At 57.6% G+C, this 16,757-nt stretch overlaps 1 protein-coding gene across 3 annotated transcripts in view; it reads left to right on the forward strand.

Moving 5' to 3' along the window:
* The window catches only part of Prkcz (protein kinase C zeta), a 90,581-nt gene that overhangs the window by 67,033 nt on the left and 6,791 nt on the right, over positions 1 to 16,757 (forward strand). For all 3 annotated transcript variants that reach the window (XM_070037144.1, XM_070037145.1, XM_070037146.1), the window contains 7 exons: positions 227 to 312; positions 1,164 to 1,295; positions 2,141 to 2,222; positions 2,951 to 3,003; positions 4,107 to 4,295; positions 7,334 to 7,431; positions 16,177 to 16,263. In XM_070037144.1, coding sequence (XP_069893245.1) covers positions 227 to 312; positions 1,164 to 1,295; positions 2,141 to 2,222; positions 2,951 to 3,003; positions 4,107 to 4,295; positions 7,334 to 7,431; positions 16,177 to 16,263 — 727 coding nt within the window. The remainder of the gene's footprint in view (positions 1 to 226; positions 313 to 1,163; positions 1,296 to 2,140; positions 2,223 to 2,950; positions 3,004 to 4,106; positions 4,296 to 7,333; positions 7,432 to 16,176; positions 16,264 to 16,757) is intronic.

Below are 16,757 nucleotides of genomic sequence, written 5' to 3' on the forward strand. Positions count from 1 at the left end.
GCTGCGGCTCCGGCAGCCTCGGCAGTGAGACATGAGGATCGTGTGAGGAGAGGCGAGGGCAGCCGCCGCCCGGGACGCTGGCATTTCAGCCCTGGCATCCTCAGCTGGGCAGCAGCCACGGCCCGGTCACCTGGACACGAACAGCCGGCCCTGTCCACGGCTTGAGTGGGGGCTGGGCCCCCGGCCGCAAGGTCGCCTGTTTACACTTTGCTCGCGCCTTTTCTAGAATCCATCTACCGCCGGGGAGCCAGAAGATGGAGGAAGCTGTACCGAGCCAACGGCCACCTCTTCCAAGCCAAGCGCTTTAACAGGGTGAGTGGCCCCGGACCCGCCCCATAGGGCGGGGCTCTGCCTGCACTCGGGGCCCCTGGCAGCCTCCTGTGCCTCAGCCTGCACGGTGGCCCTTTGCCTCGGTGTCCCTCCTCCTCCCGGCTGCACAGGGCCAGGCACGCTGCGTCCTGACCTGAGACCGCGGCATAGGCTGGCCGCGGTGCTCCCCGTGGGCTTCCTCCCTCCGTGGCCCTGCTGCCTCTGTGTGTGGCTGACTGACGGCTTCGCGCAGAAGCCCCTCCTCTCACCAGGCAGGCTGGCAGGCAGGGGCCTTCCGTGTGCAGCTTTGAGCAGAAACACCTGTTCTGCCAATAACAAATTCAGTTCGAGTGACTCTCGGCCTCGCTTCCCAAACTAATGAGCCAACACTTTTCCACGATGAGAGGGGGGAGGCCGGCCGGTGTCGCAGGCAGAGGCCAGGACGAGCCCTTCGCGGCTCCGTGGAAGCCCGTCACCAGGTCATGCTGGGCTCCCTGTCCTGGTCTCTGCCAGGCCTGGGAGGCCGCCCTACGCACTGGTCACTTTAAGTTAGCTAGAGGACTCATCAGGCCACCCAAAGAGAACCAGGGGATCAGCAAGGTGGAAGGGGGCAATGTCCACAGGAAGGAAATAGCTCCCCACGTCTCCCTTGGGGAACCGGGGCCACAGTGCACAAGCAGGGCCGGCATCCTCGGACGGGCACAGAGGGGCGCTGAGCTGTAGGAACCTGGCGTCGGAGGGCAGGGAGGCACCAGGGTCCTCTTAGAACCAGTGAAGGAGCCACTGGCGTTCTTGCTGAGCCCTCTGTGAGGCTGGGTCTGTGGGAGAGCCTGACCGTCACTGTCGGCCTACAGAGAGCGTACTGCGGCCAGTGCAGCGAGAGGATATGGGGTCTCGCAAGGCAGGGCTACAGGTGCATCCGCTGCAAGCTGCTAGTCCATAAGCGCTGCCACGCCCTCGTCCCGCTGACCTGCAGAAGGCATATGGTGAGTGGGCTCCGGGAGGGGCTGGAACGGCGGCTCCGCCTGCTGTGCAGCAGGCGACCACCCCTGAGGGAGGGGGGTGGAAGGGTGAGGCCCAGCGTGGCCCAGGCCACGGGGGAGGCCCGTGAGGGCAGGGAACAGCGCTCCTGGGGGCTGCAGGTGACGCTGCCCGCCCTGGGAAGCAGGTGGAGCTAGGCTGTGCCCACTCGCCACCTTCCTCCCTTGTGGACGTGAAGGATCCAGGGACTTTCCACCACGCAGTAACTAAACCACCTCTCGGTACCTGTCCCAGCCGTGGGGTGCACCGGGTCCCGCTGACTCCCGCCATGCCCAGTGCCGCTCTGGTGTCGCCCAGTATTGCCAGGTGCATGAATACCCCTGGGCTGCGGCCGTGGGCTATTGCCTCGGCCCTGCTGTGCTCCTCTGACACCGCAGGTCCTCACTGCCCTCAGGACGCAGGTGGACGGGCACGCCCCACAGAGCTGGGTGAGGACGGGGCCCCGCTGGGCCCCTTGAGGAGCCGTTTCCATTCAGACACCATCTGCCCAGGAGCCCTTAGAGTGCCAGGCCCTTGGGGATCTGATGGCTGATCACACATGGTGATCCCACTGAGCACTGGGTCCAGGACCACCTAGGCCTCAGTACCAAACGACCACCTCTGCCGTGGACTCTGCCCGTGGACGGTGCCTTTATGATCTTCACACCTCAGCACAGTATCTCAGCAGTGGTGCGGGCGTCTCTGTGCATGCCACGCACCACAGCGGCCCTGTGCGGCGTCTCCATACACACTGCAGTGTGCCATTCTGAAGGTGACGCTTCACTGCCACAGCTGTGCCCTTCCTCCACAGGATTCTGCCATGCCTTCCCAGGAGCCTCCAGTAGATGACAAGAGAGACAGCGCGGACCTTCCTTCTGAGGAGACGGATGGAAGTAGGCGCCCCTTTCTGGGGTGGGCGGGTGGGCTCTGAGCCGGGCAGGGGCTCTTCCTCACCAGCTTCAGTCCTTCCACACGGGGCTCAGGGCAGCAGCAAGGCTGAGAGCCTCCACGCCTTGGCACTGCACGGCGCGGTCCCTGCACGGTCCACGGGACTGCTGCGCACCAGTGGCCTGCGTGGGGGAGGGGCGTTTGAATGTTGAGACACTCGAGAAAAATGTCCAGTTCCGTTTGGACGGATGGCCAGGCCTGGGCTGCTCGGGACTGCGCAAGCTCTCTCGCTCCATCCTGTCCTGTGGCATTCCCATCCCCACCCCCATTCTCACCTCCGCCTTCAGCACGTGCTACTATGCACGGATGACACCTGATACGCAGTGCTCTACTGTAGTCTGGCTTTGTATTAGAGGATTTGCCTCCCTGAAGTCACTTAAAATACTTGGTGTGTGCTATGTGCATGTCAGGCCATTGATTTTCATCCTGAAGTGGTTTGGCTGTCACATCATCGTACGCTCAGGAGCTCTATAGTGGAGCTGTATCAAGTAGGTGGCCAGGGACTGCAGTTCCGGTACCCGGGTCCCACCGTCAGCCGGCCAGGGTGCCGGAGCTCAGGAAGCTACGCGGTTCTGAGCTCGACGGGGGCTCCCTGAGGCGCGGGGCCTCGGGGTCTTTTGGTGCTCAGGCCATGTTCCTGACAACCCGTGATGTGTTTCTTCCCTCTTGCCAGTTGCTTATATTTCTTCAACCCGGAAACGTGACAGCATTAAAGATGACTCCGAGGTGAGTGTGGGAGCTTGCAGTTCATGTGTCCACTTTCCTCTTAAAGGTGTTGGCCGTGCAGTAGCACTTGTGAGCATTTCACTATCAGCTCCGTGTGTCCAGGAGCTGTTTGGCTCCAGTGGGACTGGCTTTGTGAACATCTGGGAAGAAGTCCGCATTCCTGGGTCTGGCTTCAGACCCATCTTTTGTAACCCCAGAAACCACTACCCTGCAGGCTACAGAATCAAGTCATAGCCTTGGAGCAGGGTCAGGGACTGGCTTTTGAGCGCAATTTTTTTTTTGGGGGGTCCGGTCGTGGGCCTGAACTCTGGGCCTGGGCGCTGTCCCTCAGCTCTTCAGCTCAAGGCTAGCGCTCTACCACTTGAGCCACAGCGCCACTCCGGCTTTTTTCTTTTTGCTTATGTGGTGCTGAGGAATCGAACTCAGGGCCTCAGGCATGCAAGGCAAGCACTCTACCACTGAGCCACCTTCCCAGCCCTTGAGCACAATTTTTATCAGATATGTTCTGCCTTCCCTTTGTTGCCCTTCTTGGCCTTCCTGGCCCACCACGTCCTGTGCTGCCTCTGCGGCTTCTTCCAAAGCTGGGCCAACAGGTCCCATCCAGCCCTGTCTACATCCAGCTGGGTGATTGTCTCAGCCCAGCAGAGTCCTCCCAGAGCTGGTCCCTGCCTTTCTCCCCGTGACAAGCATGGTCTCTGAGACTCACGCTCTCTGCCTGGCAGTGTGTCTGGTGCAAACCAGGGGATCTCAGACAGCCAGATCCACTGCCTCTACTGACCAGCCCCACTAGCAGCTCCTTTCTGTACCATAGATGTCCTGGCCAGAAATTCCCTGCAGGGAGTTCTGCCCGCCTCTCTTCTCATAGCCCTCTAGTGGCAGCTGCGTGTGGCATAGGTCTCAGCAGGCATCTACTAGTCATGCCTGGAGGGGACCCAGAGTGTGTGACCCTAGGGCCCTGTTCCTGCCCTGCCTGGGGGGCCGCCCCGGTGGGCTCCAGGCTGGCCTGATCCTTCCTCTCTGTCTCGAGTCTGGTGGGCGCGGAGGCTCTGTGGGCCGCGGGGCCTGGGGCACAGGCGCAGCGCATGTCTTGCCCTCCCCTCTAGGACCTTAAGCCTGTCATCGATGGAGTGGATGGAATAAAAATCTCTCAGGGGCTCGGGCTGCAGGACTTTGACCTCATCAGGGTCATCGGGCGTGGGAGCTACGCCAAGGTCCTCCTGGTACGGCTAAAGAAGAACGACCAGATCTATGCCATGAAGGTGGTGAAGAAGGAGCTGGTCCATGACGACGAGGTACGCACACTCCGGGAGCCGCGCCGGACGCGCTGCCGCCACGGGCAGGACTCGCCGTGGGCCCAGGCGGCACTGACGGGGGGCTTCAGGAAGCATGGAGGTGTCTTGCCCTCCCCTCGGGTGCTGTGCACGCCGTGTTGAGACACAAGATGGGGGCTGCCAGAGGCTGCCCGGGTGTGCCCCATGCATGGCCCGGCTGGGCCCGGCTGGTTCCACATGAGGCTTTGTGTTAAGATTGGGAATGAAACCAGGCGCCGTGGCTCACGCCCATAATCCTAGCTACTCAGGAGGCCGAGATCTGCAGACTGTGGTTTGAAGCCAACCCAGGCAGGAAAGTCTGTGGGATTCTTATCTCCAGTGAACCACCAGAAAACTGGAAGTGGCGCTGTGCTCAACATGCTAGAGTGCTAGCCTTGAGTGCAAAAACTCAGGGACAGCCAGTGCCCAGCCCGAGGCAAAGCCCCACGACCGCCAAAGAGAAGAGAGATTGGAGAGCCAGTGGCTTGTATGTCGAAGTCTTTTGCAATCCTGGGAGTTGAACTGGAGCAAGCACGTCCCCCCTGAGTCACACCAGCCTTACTTAGTGCTGTGCTTAGTTCTCGCTTTGTGTGCTCTTTAAATCTAGTATTCTTTATTCCTAGAGTTTTTCTCTAGCTTTTGTTTCACTTAGAGTGTGTGTTGAGAAATCTGCGGTCATTTTAATCTTCTTTCTATTGTAATAAAGTCCCCTCTTCGATTTTTCTGCCTTTAAAATTAATTCCTTGTTTTGTAAGATTTCATGAGGTTTCACGACAGTGTGTCTGGGGTGATGTTTGTCTGGTTTGCCTGCTTGGAGCTCTGGTGCCTCTGTCAGCTGGGTGAGAGTCTTTCTTGAGGTTGGGGAAGTTTTCTGTTATCGTTTTGTGGAACGGGTTCTCTCTTCCAGTCATATGCTAGTTCCTGAATGCCTCTTTGGTATGTTCTGAGTGTTTCTTCAGTGCCTTTGACGGTTCTAATTCCTCTGCTTTAATCTTCAACCCCTGATAGCCTGTTTTCAGCTTCTTTTCTTGTTGCCTGTGTGTTCGTGCTTCCTAGCTAGCTCTTTGTTGATGTGTCTCTCATGTCCTGCATCTTCTTTTTCTTTTTCTTTTTTGTTAGTTGTGAGTTGTGAGGCTTGAACTCCGGGCCTGGGCGCTGTCCTTGTGCTCTTCAGCTCAAGGCGAGCACTCGACCGCTTGAACCACAGCACTACTTCTGGTTTTATAATGGTTTATTGGAGATAAGAGTCTCACAGAGTTTCCTGCCTGGGCTGGCTTTGAACCATGATCCTCAGATCTCAGCCTCCTGAGTAGCTAGGATGACAGGCAGGAGCCACCGGTGCCTGGCTCTTTTTCTTGTCATGTTTAACTGCCGTCTCTCAATCGTCTTCAAGTTTTTGAAGATCTACTCTTCTTTCATCAGCCATTTCTCTTGTTGTTGCGTTAATGATTCACTTGCTTATTCTTTCTTCTTCCCACTCCCACTCAAGTCCTACCCTATGTTGCTGGTGTTTTTTTGAGGATGGCAAGTTGTCTTGTTTGTGCATAAATCCTGAGGACTCTTGCTGTAATTCACTCATCTGGCTAGATTCAGATCTTTTTTTTTTTTTTTGGGTGGGGGTCCAGTCATGGGGCCTGAACTCTGGGCCTGGGCGCTGTCCCTCAGCTCTTCAGCTCAGGAGTGACTCCCACGCTCCTCCTCCTCCTCCTCACCTCCGTTCCTCAGCGGTGACTCCCACGCCCCTCCTCCTCCTCACCTCCGTTCCTCAGCAGTGACTCCCACGCCCCCCCCCTCCTCACCTCCGTTCCTCAGCAGTGACTCCCACGCCCCTCCTCCTCCTCCTCACCTCCCTTCCCTCAGCAGTGACTCCCACGCCCCTCCTCCTCCTCCTCACCTCCGTTCCTCAGCAGTGACTCCCACGCCCCTCCTCCTCCTCACCTCCGTTCCTCAGCAGTGACTCCCACGCCCCTCCTCCTCCTCACCTCCGTTCCTCAGCAGTGACTCCCACGCCCCTCCTCCTCCTCACCTCCGTTCCTCAGCAGTGACTCCCACGCCCCTCCTCCTCACCTCCGTTCCTCAGCAGTGACTCCAAGCCCCTCACCTCGGCTCTGCAGTTCCTGCCACTCCGGGCTGGGGTCCTTCATCACAGCTGTCTCCTGCAGCTGATGGGCAGATGGAAACGCAAACTCAGTTCCTGGTGGCCACACGTCCGTTGACACAGAGTCCTCCGGGGCAGCAAGGGATGGGGCCAGGCACTGGTCGTGTGAGACGGATGTGGTAGACGAAGAGCTCTGTCGAGGCCTGGTCCAAAACGGGGGCCGCCCGAGCATGGATGTTGAGTAGCGCCGAGTCTGGGGCATGAGGAGCCATGGGTCTGGAGTGGGAAAGTGGGCTGAGGCCGGCCAGGCTGCGTGGGAGGCCAAGGCCACAGAGACCGCAGTCCAGGTCAGCCGGGCAGAGAAGTCCCCTCGCGTCATCCCGACAGAGGGGAGTGGACACGGAGCCACACCCCTCCACCCACAGTAACGAAAACCTTCAGATGAGGGGAGTGACGTCCAGGCACGTGCCCCGGCAAGACGTGAGACCTTAACCCAAAAGTAGCCAGCAAAAAACAGGGCTGCAGGCGTGCGGCAGCAGTAGCGCGCCTGCCTAGCGAGAGCAGGGCTGTAAGTTCAAACCCCAATACAGCCACAATTTTTTTTAAGCCCAGAGGCCATTAGAATGGCTTATGGGGCGGTGGAGGGCAGTGGGGTCAAGATGGGGGGTGGCTGGTGATGGTGGGAGCACCTCGGTGATGCCGTCCTGTCCCACACACAGTCTCCCGAGCTCTGCATGGCTGCAGTCCAACAGTGGCGTGGATGATGAGCACCGGGACGGGTGCTGGTGTGGGGATGGCGGGCGGGTGGGCCGGCGGGCTCCTGGCTCCTGCTCACTTTTCTCCACCAAGGACTCCCGGGGACGCAGTCAGGCGGAGACCTTCCCTCCGGGAGCCTCACAGCCCTTCGTGGTGTCTCTTTCAGGACATTGACTGGGTGCAGACCGAGAAGCACGTGTTTGAGCAGGCTTCCAGCAACCCCTTCCTGGTCGGCCTGCACTCCTGCTTCCAGACCACTAGCCGGTAAGAGACACCTGCTTCCGGTCCCCGACAGCCCTGGTTGAGCTTCCAGTCCCTGTGGTGCTGTCCCTCTCCATGGCTGCTTTGTGGCTCTCATTGTGGGTATCACATTAGGTGAGTTTCCTACACAGAAACAGGTGTGTGATTCCAAGTGGTTGGTGGTGGTGTGCTGGGCGCATGGGCATTGGTCAGGTGCACAGTGTTGGTTGGTTGGTGGTGTGCTGGGCGCCTGGGCATTGGTCAGGTGCACAGTGTTGGTTGGTGGTGTGCTGGGCGCCTGGGCATTGGTCAGGTGCACAGTGTTGGTTGGTGGTGTGCTGGGCGCATGGGCATTGGTCAGGTGCACAGTGTTGGTTGGTGGTGGTGTGCTGGGCGCCCGGGCATTGGTCAGGTGCACAGTGTTGGTTGGTTGGTGGTGTGCTGGGAGCAGGTGCACAGTGTTGGTTGGTGGTGTGCTGGGAGTCTGGGCATTGGTCAGGTGCACAGTGTTGGTTGGTGGTGTGCTGGGAGCCTGGGCATTGGTCAGGTGCACAGTGTTGGTTGGTGGTGTGCTGGGAACATGGGCATTGGTCAGGTGCACAGTGTTGGTTGGTGGTGTGCTGGGCGCCTGGGCATTGGTCAGGTGCACAGTGTTGGTTGGTGGTGTGCTGGGAGCATGGGCATTGGTCAGGTGCACAGTGTTGGTTGGTGGTGGTGTGCTGGGCGCCCGGGCATTGGTCAGGTGCACAGTGTTGGTTGGTTGGTGGTGTGCTGGGAGCAGGTGCACAGTGTTGGTTGGTGGTGTGCTGGGAGTCTGGGCATTGGTCAGGTGCACAGTGTTGGTTGGTGGTGTGCTGGGAGCCTGGGCATTGGTCAGGTGCACAGTGTTGGTTGGTGGTGTGCTGGGAACATGGGCATTGGTCAGGTGCACAGTGTTGGTTGGTGGTGGTGTGCTGGGAGCCTGGGCATTGGTCAGGTGCACAGTGTTGGTTGGTGGTGTGCTGGGAACATGGGCATTGGTCAGGTGCACAGTGTTGGTTGGTGGTGTGCTGGGAACCTGGGCATTGGTCAGGCGCACAGTGTTGGTTGGTTGGTGGTGTGCTGGGAGTCTGGGCATTGGTCAGGTGCACAGTGTTGGTTGGTTGGTGGTGTGCTGGGAGCCTGGGCATTGGTCAGGTGCACAGTGTTGGTTGGTTGGTGGTGTGCTGGGAACATGGGCATTGGTCAGGTGCACAGTGTTGGTTGGTGGTGTGCTGGGCGCCTGGGCATTGGTCAGGTGCACAGTGTTGGTTGGTGGTGTGCTGGGAACATGGGCATTGGTCAGGTGCACAGTGTTGGTGGTGGTGTGCTGGGAACATGGGCATTGGTCAGATGCACAGTGTTGGTTGGTGGTGTACTGGGAGCTGGACATTGGTCAGGCGCACAGTGTTGGTTGATGGTGTGCGGGGAGCCTGGGCATTGGTCAGGTACACAGTGTTGGTTGGTGGTGTGCTGGGAGCCTGGGCATTGGTCAGGTGCACAGTGTTGGTTGGTTGGTGGTGTGCAGGGAGCCTGGGCATTGGTCAGGCGCACAGTGTTGGTTGGTTGGTGGTGTGCTGGGCACCCGGGCATTGGTCAGGTGCACAGTGGAGTGTTGGTGTGCCTAGGTCATCTCAACAATCCAAGGAACATGTATGTACATCGCACATTTCCTCTTGTAAGTTTAATATGGGTAAGAGCTCTATTGCTTTAAAATGGTTGACATGTAGGGGTGTAAGAAAATAAATACATTCTCTGTTTAGACTTCGGGTCCTTGGGGGATTCTGACTATCTGTCCATCAAGACCCTAAAACCTCCCATGTCAGTGATCTACTGGCAAGATCTAGGGTGCAGCCTGCCATAGCTTGCTGCACCGGAGGACAGAGGAAACGTGTCAAAAAGAGCTGGTGTAATGGGCACACCTGTAATCCTAGCAGTGCGGAGACGGAGGCAGGGAGTTTGTGTTTGAGCCTGAAATTCACTGTGAGACTCTTGTCTTCAACAACATCAACAACAGCCTAGGAACAGGAAACTGCCCGAGGTAAATTCCAAAGGAAACCGGGCACCGGGGTCTGCCGCTTGCATCAGGGCCCCAGCAGTGACCCGACAGTGGCCGCCATGGCTCAGGGCGTGACCGGCTCTGTCAGGGCCGCGGGCAGGGTGTGACAGGGGCTGGTCACAAAGGCTCCCTCTGTCCAGCACGGGCCCAAGTTTCCTGACTCCAGAAGACATTTAGCCGTGAGTCACCAGGGTTCTTGAGAGAACAGAATCCTGTGTTCACACATGAAGAAGAGATTGCAAGGTCAGGTGCCTGCGGCGCATACCTGTGACCCTAGCTGTTCAGCCTGGGGATCGTGGCTTGCAGTCTGCCCTGACAGGAAAGTCCGTGATGAAAGCCCCATCGCAGAAAACCACAGGGACGCGGGGTCACATGCAGCAAAGGGTTCATTGTCAGCAGAGGAACTGATGGGCTAGTTCCCTCACCAGAAGGAGAGAAAAGGCGTTTATTTTTTTCTGGGGGTGGGGGGCCTTATGATCTGGAGGGGCTGAGGGCGGCACTTAATGCAGGGTGTGAGGCGGGGGCTCCGTCGTGGTGGGCCAAGGCTCACAGCAGCTGCGAAGCTAGGCAGGCTGCTGCTGCTTCCATCGAGCGAGGGAGCTGCTTATCCGCTGCACCCCAGGGACCCTTGTCTGCCAGCTGGGGAAAGAAGCATGTCAGGCTAACACATGAGACTCCCCATCGCCAGAAACAACAGCAAGCTAAGAAAGCATGAGGCCCGAAATTCAAACTCCCATACCAAGGGCCAGAAGGAAGGGAAGGGAAGGACCGAGCGAAGGGAAAAGCATTGGCTGAAGTGATTGTGCAGTCTGAGAATTCCCAGTGTACCATGGACAAGATGGAGACTGGGGAAGCTGGCGGTGTGGTTTGGAGGCCTGAGAGCCAGGGTCCCTGAGCACAGAAGGAGCCATCCTAGCCAAGCGGTCAGCCCTTGGGGAAGGACGCTGCATGCCCACACTGTCCACTTCGCTTGTCTGTGGTTCGGTGCTCATCTCCTCTAGGAGCTTCCTCATGGACACACTGCCGGGTTGGAGCTGAGGCTTCCCGTTAGTGGAACAGGCCACCATTGTACCCGAGGCTTGCCCCTCCAAAGCCGGGCCCCTGCCCTTGCCCCTGCCGGCAGAACCCTGCCTGCCTCCCCTCCCCTCCCGCAGTCAGCGTCCCCTTGTGTGTCACATGCCTGCCTCTGTGCCCACGCCGTGGTCAGGAGTCACCCCAGCCCAAGCGGAGCCCCCAAAGGGTAGGGATCCAAACAGAGCTTTATTTTGATTGATTTTCCTGTATAAATTGTAGAGATGTGGACAGGAAGAGGGCCAGCTATTGCACCTCCCTTCTACCCAGGTTGCCTGGGGTGCAGCCTCTCTGAACCTGGCCACGCAAGTGCCTGTGCCTGCAATGGGACATGAGAACACTGCAGGCAGGCGTGCCCGTGGGGCTGGCGGTGCTCCCTGGTGTGATGCTGTGGCTGTGGGGCTGGCGGTGCCCCCTCCCCGCGCCGCTCCCTGGTGTGATGCTGTGGCCGCTGGTTTGCAGCAGTGTTTTTCATCTACACCGGGACCTCATCCTGTGAATAACTAATATGCATATTTATGTTCTTGACCTCTTAGTTCTTGAACTGGTACCTGAACTGAGTGTTATGTGCTGTCGACTACTTGAGCCACACCTCCATCAGCTTTTTGCTGGTTAATTGGCGATAGGTCTCACAGGTTTTTCTGCCCACAATCCTCAGATATCAGCCTCCTGAGTAGCTGGGATTATAGATGTGAGCCACAATCCTCAGATCCCAGGTTCCTGAGTAGCTAGGATTACAGGCATGACCCCCAGTGCCAGCCTCTTTCCACTTTTTTATTGTGCTGGTCCTGGGGCTTGAACTCAGGGCCTGTGCACTGTCCCTGAGCTTCTTTACCCCAAGCTAACACTCTGCTACTTGAGCCACAGCTGTACTTAACAGTTTAATTGGAGTCTCATGCACTTTCCTGTCAGGGCTGGCTTCAAATCACAATCCTTAGATCTTAGCTTCCTGAATAGCTAGGATTCCAGATGTGAGCCCTCGTGCCTGGCTTGAACTTGTCACTGAGTTCTGGAAGCATCTGACACTGGCTGGTGGGTTTTGCCTCTTTCTCCAGCTGCTGTGTTGTCTGCTCTGTGTCTCCGGAGGAGCAGCACCTTGCATGGTGAGGCTGCTCTGTGGGGCTTTGTGCCTCCACTCTTTAATTAATAGCGTAGCAAGCAAAAGTGTAAAAATTCAAGATAAAATCAGTTTCTTGTCCACATGTAAAATGGACATCGGAAGGTGTTCATGTGACTCCCACATGATTGGGGAAGAAGTAAGATGTTGCAGCCTGCTGGGAGACACGGGACAGGGACGCTGGTGGGTCTGGCTGGGTAGGTGGAGCTGCCCCATGTTCATGTCCACAGCAAACACCCTGCCCACCACTTCCGGTGTGCGGCACTCACCGAGCTGCGAAGAACTCGGAGACCCCTAGACCCCGGCGGCGTCAGGCCCCAGCCACGCCGTGCTTGGCCTGCTGCGAAGACGCTGGTCACCGCTCTGGGTGTGCTGGCGATCCCTTGCAGCAGGGTAGGCTGGTGGAGGGCTGGGTGACTCTCTCTGCTCTGATTTCCAGCAGCATCTCACACAACGGGAACTGGATTAAACTCCAGGCAGGGTGCTGGCACTCACAGGCAGCCTTAGTGGAAAACTGGTAAACAAAACCCAACAGTTTCTACATGAGCTTGGTGATGACGAAGGAGCCTCTGAGTGAGGAAAAAAATAAGGATCTCTTGCTTTTCTCCGCAAATCCAGGGGTGCCTGGGCTGGTCCGCTGTGGCCCGGGTACAGGACAGCCACACGGTTTCTGCCCACATGGGAATTCTGCTTTCACCCACATGTGCGAGTACTTTTTTTTGTTGTTGGTCATGGGTCTTGAACTCTGGGCCTGGATGCTATCCCTCAGTTCTTCAGCTCAAGGTGAGCGCTCTACCACTTGAGCCACAGTACTACTTCTGGTTTTCTGGTGGTTTATTGGAGATAAGAGTCTCATGGAGATGCTGGGCATCGGTGGCTCACACCTGTCATCCTAGCTACTCAGGAGGCTGAGACCTGAGGATCATAGTTCAAAGCCAGCCCAGGAAGAAGTCCATGAGACTCATCTCCAATAAGCCACTCAGAAAACTGAAAATGGCACTGTGGCTCAAGTGGTAGAGCGCTCACCTTAAGCTGAAAAGCTGAGGGACAGCGCCCAAGCCCTGAGTTCAAGCCCCATGACTGACTTTTCCTGTCCGGGCTGGCTTTGAACTGCAATCCTGAGATCTCAGCTTTCTGAATAGCTAGGATGATAGGTGTGAGCCACTTGAAAGAAGTATTTTTAACAACACAAGAAGCTGTTATGGGGAAGCAACACAGATATCTGCATAATTAATAGAGCCACAGTCTCCAAAACAGTTTAAACTATTCCAGAAAGACCAGCGGCCTCAAGGTTACTGTACTGAAGTTATCACCAGATGCAGGTGAGCATTTGTGAAGTTTCCCTCTAAAAGTAGGGGCTCTTCACATTGGGTCTTTGACTTCAGTCACAGAATAAGAATTTCTGGACGTCAGCTGGGAAGGTGGCTCAGTGGTAGAGCGCTTGCCTTGCATGCCTGAGGCCCTGGGTTCGATTCCTCAGCACCACATAAGCATAAAAAAAAGCCGGAAGTGGCGCTGTGGCTCAAGTGGTAGAGCATTCGCCTTGAGCTGAAGAGCTGAGGGACAGCGCCCAGGCCCAGAGTTCAGGCCCCACGACCGACCAAAAATAAAAAAATAAAAAGAATTTCTGGGCATCACAATGGTAAGGAATCGTTGCGGAGCTTTATTGAGGGAGGTCAGCAGCAGGCAAGCAGACATGCACACAAACAAGCAGGGGAGGGGGGGCACACCTTGACAGGGCGCGGGGGCTCTCGGCCGGGACAGACGTGGAGCTCTGGCACCAGGCATTCACGACTAAGTCCGGGTTCCCACTTCAGCTATGCAAAGATAGGTATTTCATCTGCACTCCACACCTGTGTGTTACACTTCTGAGCACCTGGAATCGGGGGAAATTCCTTCTAGATAAGATTGCTTCCTGCCACAAAACAGATGCTTATCCTTTAGATAAGGAAGGGGTGCTGTCCTCTCTCTTTGGAGTGAAGACAGTGCTCCTGTTTCTAAAGACCTTGTTTGTGAGTTGGCCTGCATCAGGCCCATTTTCCCTAATTCCTCCTGCCTCATTTTCCCCAAAACTGAATTTGGTCCCCTTTCTGGGGGGTCAGTTATAGGGCTTGAACTCTAGGCCTGGGCGCCGTCCCTCAGCTCAAGGTGAGCGCTCTACCACTTGAGCCACAGCACCATGTCCGGTTTTCTGGTGGTTCTTTGGAGATAAGAGTCTGACAGACTTTCCTGCTCTGGCTGGCTTTGAACCGTGATCCTCAGATCTCAGCCTCCTGAGTAGCTAGGATTACAGGCGTGAGCACCAGCACCCAGCTCATGCTCTTGGTTCTTGTGCTGTTGTGTTTTACTCTGGTCTCCTGGGGGAATGTAGGGGAACCTCCTCTTCTCTGAAGACCTGTGGCTCTGGTTCCAGTAGCGCCTGCCCCTAGTCCCCCTGGACATGGACATCCCTCACGGGCCACTGTGGGCCACAGTTTCCCAAGTTCTCTCTGGAGATGGGTGGGGTGGATGAGCTTTTGTGATTCTTTCATGTCTTGTTGAGACTAGGTGACATTGTCTTCTGGGTTTCTTCTCCTAGTGTCCTAAGCACAGATGTGTGGAGCCCGGGCTAGGAGGAGAATGGGGCTGGTGTGTGGCAGGGCCACGGCCAGTCCACACTGCCCAGCCTCCTTCTGGCTTGGTACGGCCAGGGTCTGTGAGTGACGGGAGGGGACCTGCGCCCCGTGCTCACCGGCAGGCGTCTGTGGTGTCTCCGGTGGGGTGACATCTGGGGTGATGGTGTGCGTCACCTGAGGACGTGCTGTGTGTCTGTTTGGGGGAATTTCTGCTTTGAAGGAATGTTGAAAATGGTATCGAGATGTTGTCTATCCGCCAAAAAAAATTCCTTAGGCTCACAGCTGCTTTACTGCTCCCGGCCCAGCTGCAGGGGTAGGAGGGTCAGTCCCGGCTGGCCTGGGCCAGAATAAAAGCAAAAAGGTCTAGAGGCGTGGCTCAGGTGGTAGAGCACCTGCTCAGGTTGTGGGGAATTAACCCTCGCGAAGACTCACTGATTTCTTTTTCAGTGCTGGGGATTGAACCCAAGGCCTCACACTGCTAAGCAAGCACCCCACGCCCCGACCTGCTGCGCACGCTCTGTGCAGTCCCTGTCCCTGACGCTCACCCCTGCAGTAGAGCGCCGCTTCTTCCTGCGGCACACCTAGGCGTGGGCTGCACCTTTGCAGGCTGATCATCAGTGTAGGAGGATGCACGTGCGCGCTATGGCACCCTGCACAAAGCCTGTGGATCTGGGCCGTCCGAGGGCGTGTGTTACCCCGCCCAGGTCCCCACAGACACCGAGACACGGTGCTCGGCGGGCGTGGCTGGGTCCCGCTGGAAGTGGGTGGGGAACCACTGGGAACGAGGCATGGGTAGTAGGGTCTCCGAGCAGACCCTGGGAGGGGGGGTGAGCAGGACAGCCCAGCCCCACGCGGCCCCAGGACCCTGGCTCCACGTCTGCGCTGACGGCTTAGCTCCCACCCCTGCCTATTTAGGAGTTACTTCCATTCCAGATACATAATCAGAATGTCACAGGTGGTCTGCAGCTGTGAACACACCTGCGGTGCGTTTGTGGCGACCTTAGCCAGGCTCTACCTGGTGTTGAGAGCGCGTGGACCGCTGCTGGCTCCTTCCCTCCCTGACCCCACCTTCAGCCCGGTGCCAGTGAGCAGCCAGCCCACCCCAGCAGCGGGGAGCCACCGGCCCCACCCTGCCAGGGGCCCTGGATGGGGTGTTTTCTGGAAAATCCTATGAGAATTTAATTTTGACAATTGAATTTTATTGACTTCAGTCAAGCTCTTTTTTTTTGGTGGGGGGTGGGGGGGTCTGGTCGTGGGGCCTGAACTCTGGGCCTGGGCGCTGTCCCTCAGCTCTTCAGCTCAAGGCTAGCGCTCTACCACTTGAGCCACAGCGCCACTTGCGGCTTTTTTCTTTTTGCTTATGTGGTGCTGAGGAATCGAACCCAGGGCCTCAGGCATGTAAGGCAAGCGCTCTACCACTGAGCCACCTTCCATTGCTAGCACAGACAGAGATGATGGGAGGATGGACGTCTACGTCTGTCTGTCTGTCTTCGCCAAGTCCGAGTTTACGACCCTAGAGTCACCACGCTCATGGTCTTGGATGGCAATGAGCAGATGCTAGGACCTGAGACCGCATCTTCCCACCAAAGCACAGAGAGATGGCCTCTCCCAGCCCTGCCCAGCCTGCCGCCGCCTGCCCCGCCACATATCTGCCCCTGTGCGCGTAGAGCTGCCCAGAACGGCCCAGCCTGCACCTAAAGCCAGCCCCGCGTGCTACTGTGGCCTGCACCTAAAGCCAGCCCCGCGTGCTACTGAAGCCTGCACCTAAAGCCAGCCCCGCGTGCTACTGAAGCCGCGCTCCACTCCCCGGCTGAGATGGCCTTGGCTGGGTCCTCACAAGGACTCCGCCACCGGTGATTTCAGCTCCCTGTTGCCTCTGTCCTGCCTAGGTTGTTCCTGGTCATTGAGTACGTCAACGGCGGCGACCTCATGTTCCACATGCAGAGGCAGAGGAAGCTTCCGGAGGAGCATGCCAGGTGAGGGCCAGCCGGGGCCGGAGGGAGCGCCGGCGGAGGGCTGGCCAGGCTGGAGAGCGCACCGGGGCCTCCAGAGGAGCGGGGAGTTGAAAGGAAAGAGCAGGTTGGGGGGAGATGGCAGGAAGGGATACTTTCTTCCACGTGTCATAAACGCCAGCGCCTCTCAGGAGCTGTGGCGTGTGCACTGGTGCTTCTTCCCACAATGCCTTGGCGGCCGTCTGCCCGCCCTCCCTGGTGGCCGTCAGTCCCCTCCCTTTGCTTCCTAAAGCCGGCCCCACGGGAAGGAAGGGAGGGGGCACACACACGCGCGCGCGCGCATACGCGCACACACACACACACACACACACACACACACACACACACACACACACACACACACACACACACACGGGTCTACGAGTCACGTTGGATTCTCTGGAGAGAGGTACGGAAAGATCAAGAACAGCAACCGCTCCCTCACTCATTTTCAAACTTCGTTGGCTGAGGAGCTCACG

This window comes from Dipodomys merriami, unplaced genomic scaffold (assembly GCF_024711535.1).
Source record: "Dipodomys merriami isolate MVZ:Mamm:240054 unplaced genomic scaffold, mDipMer1.0.p SCAF_28, whole genome shotgun sequence".
Taxonomy (NCBI): Eukaryota; Metazoa; Chordata; class Mammalia; order Rodentia; family Heteromyidae; genus Dipodomys; species Dipodomys merriami.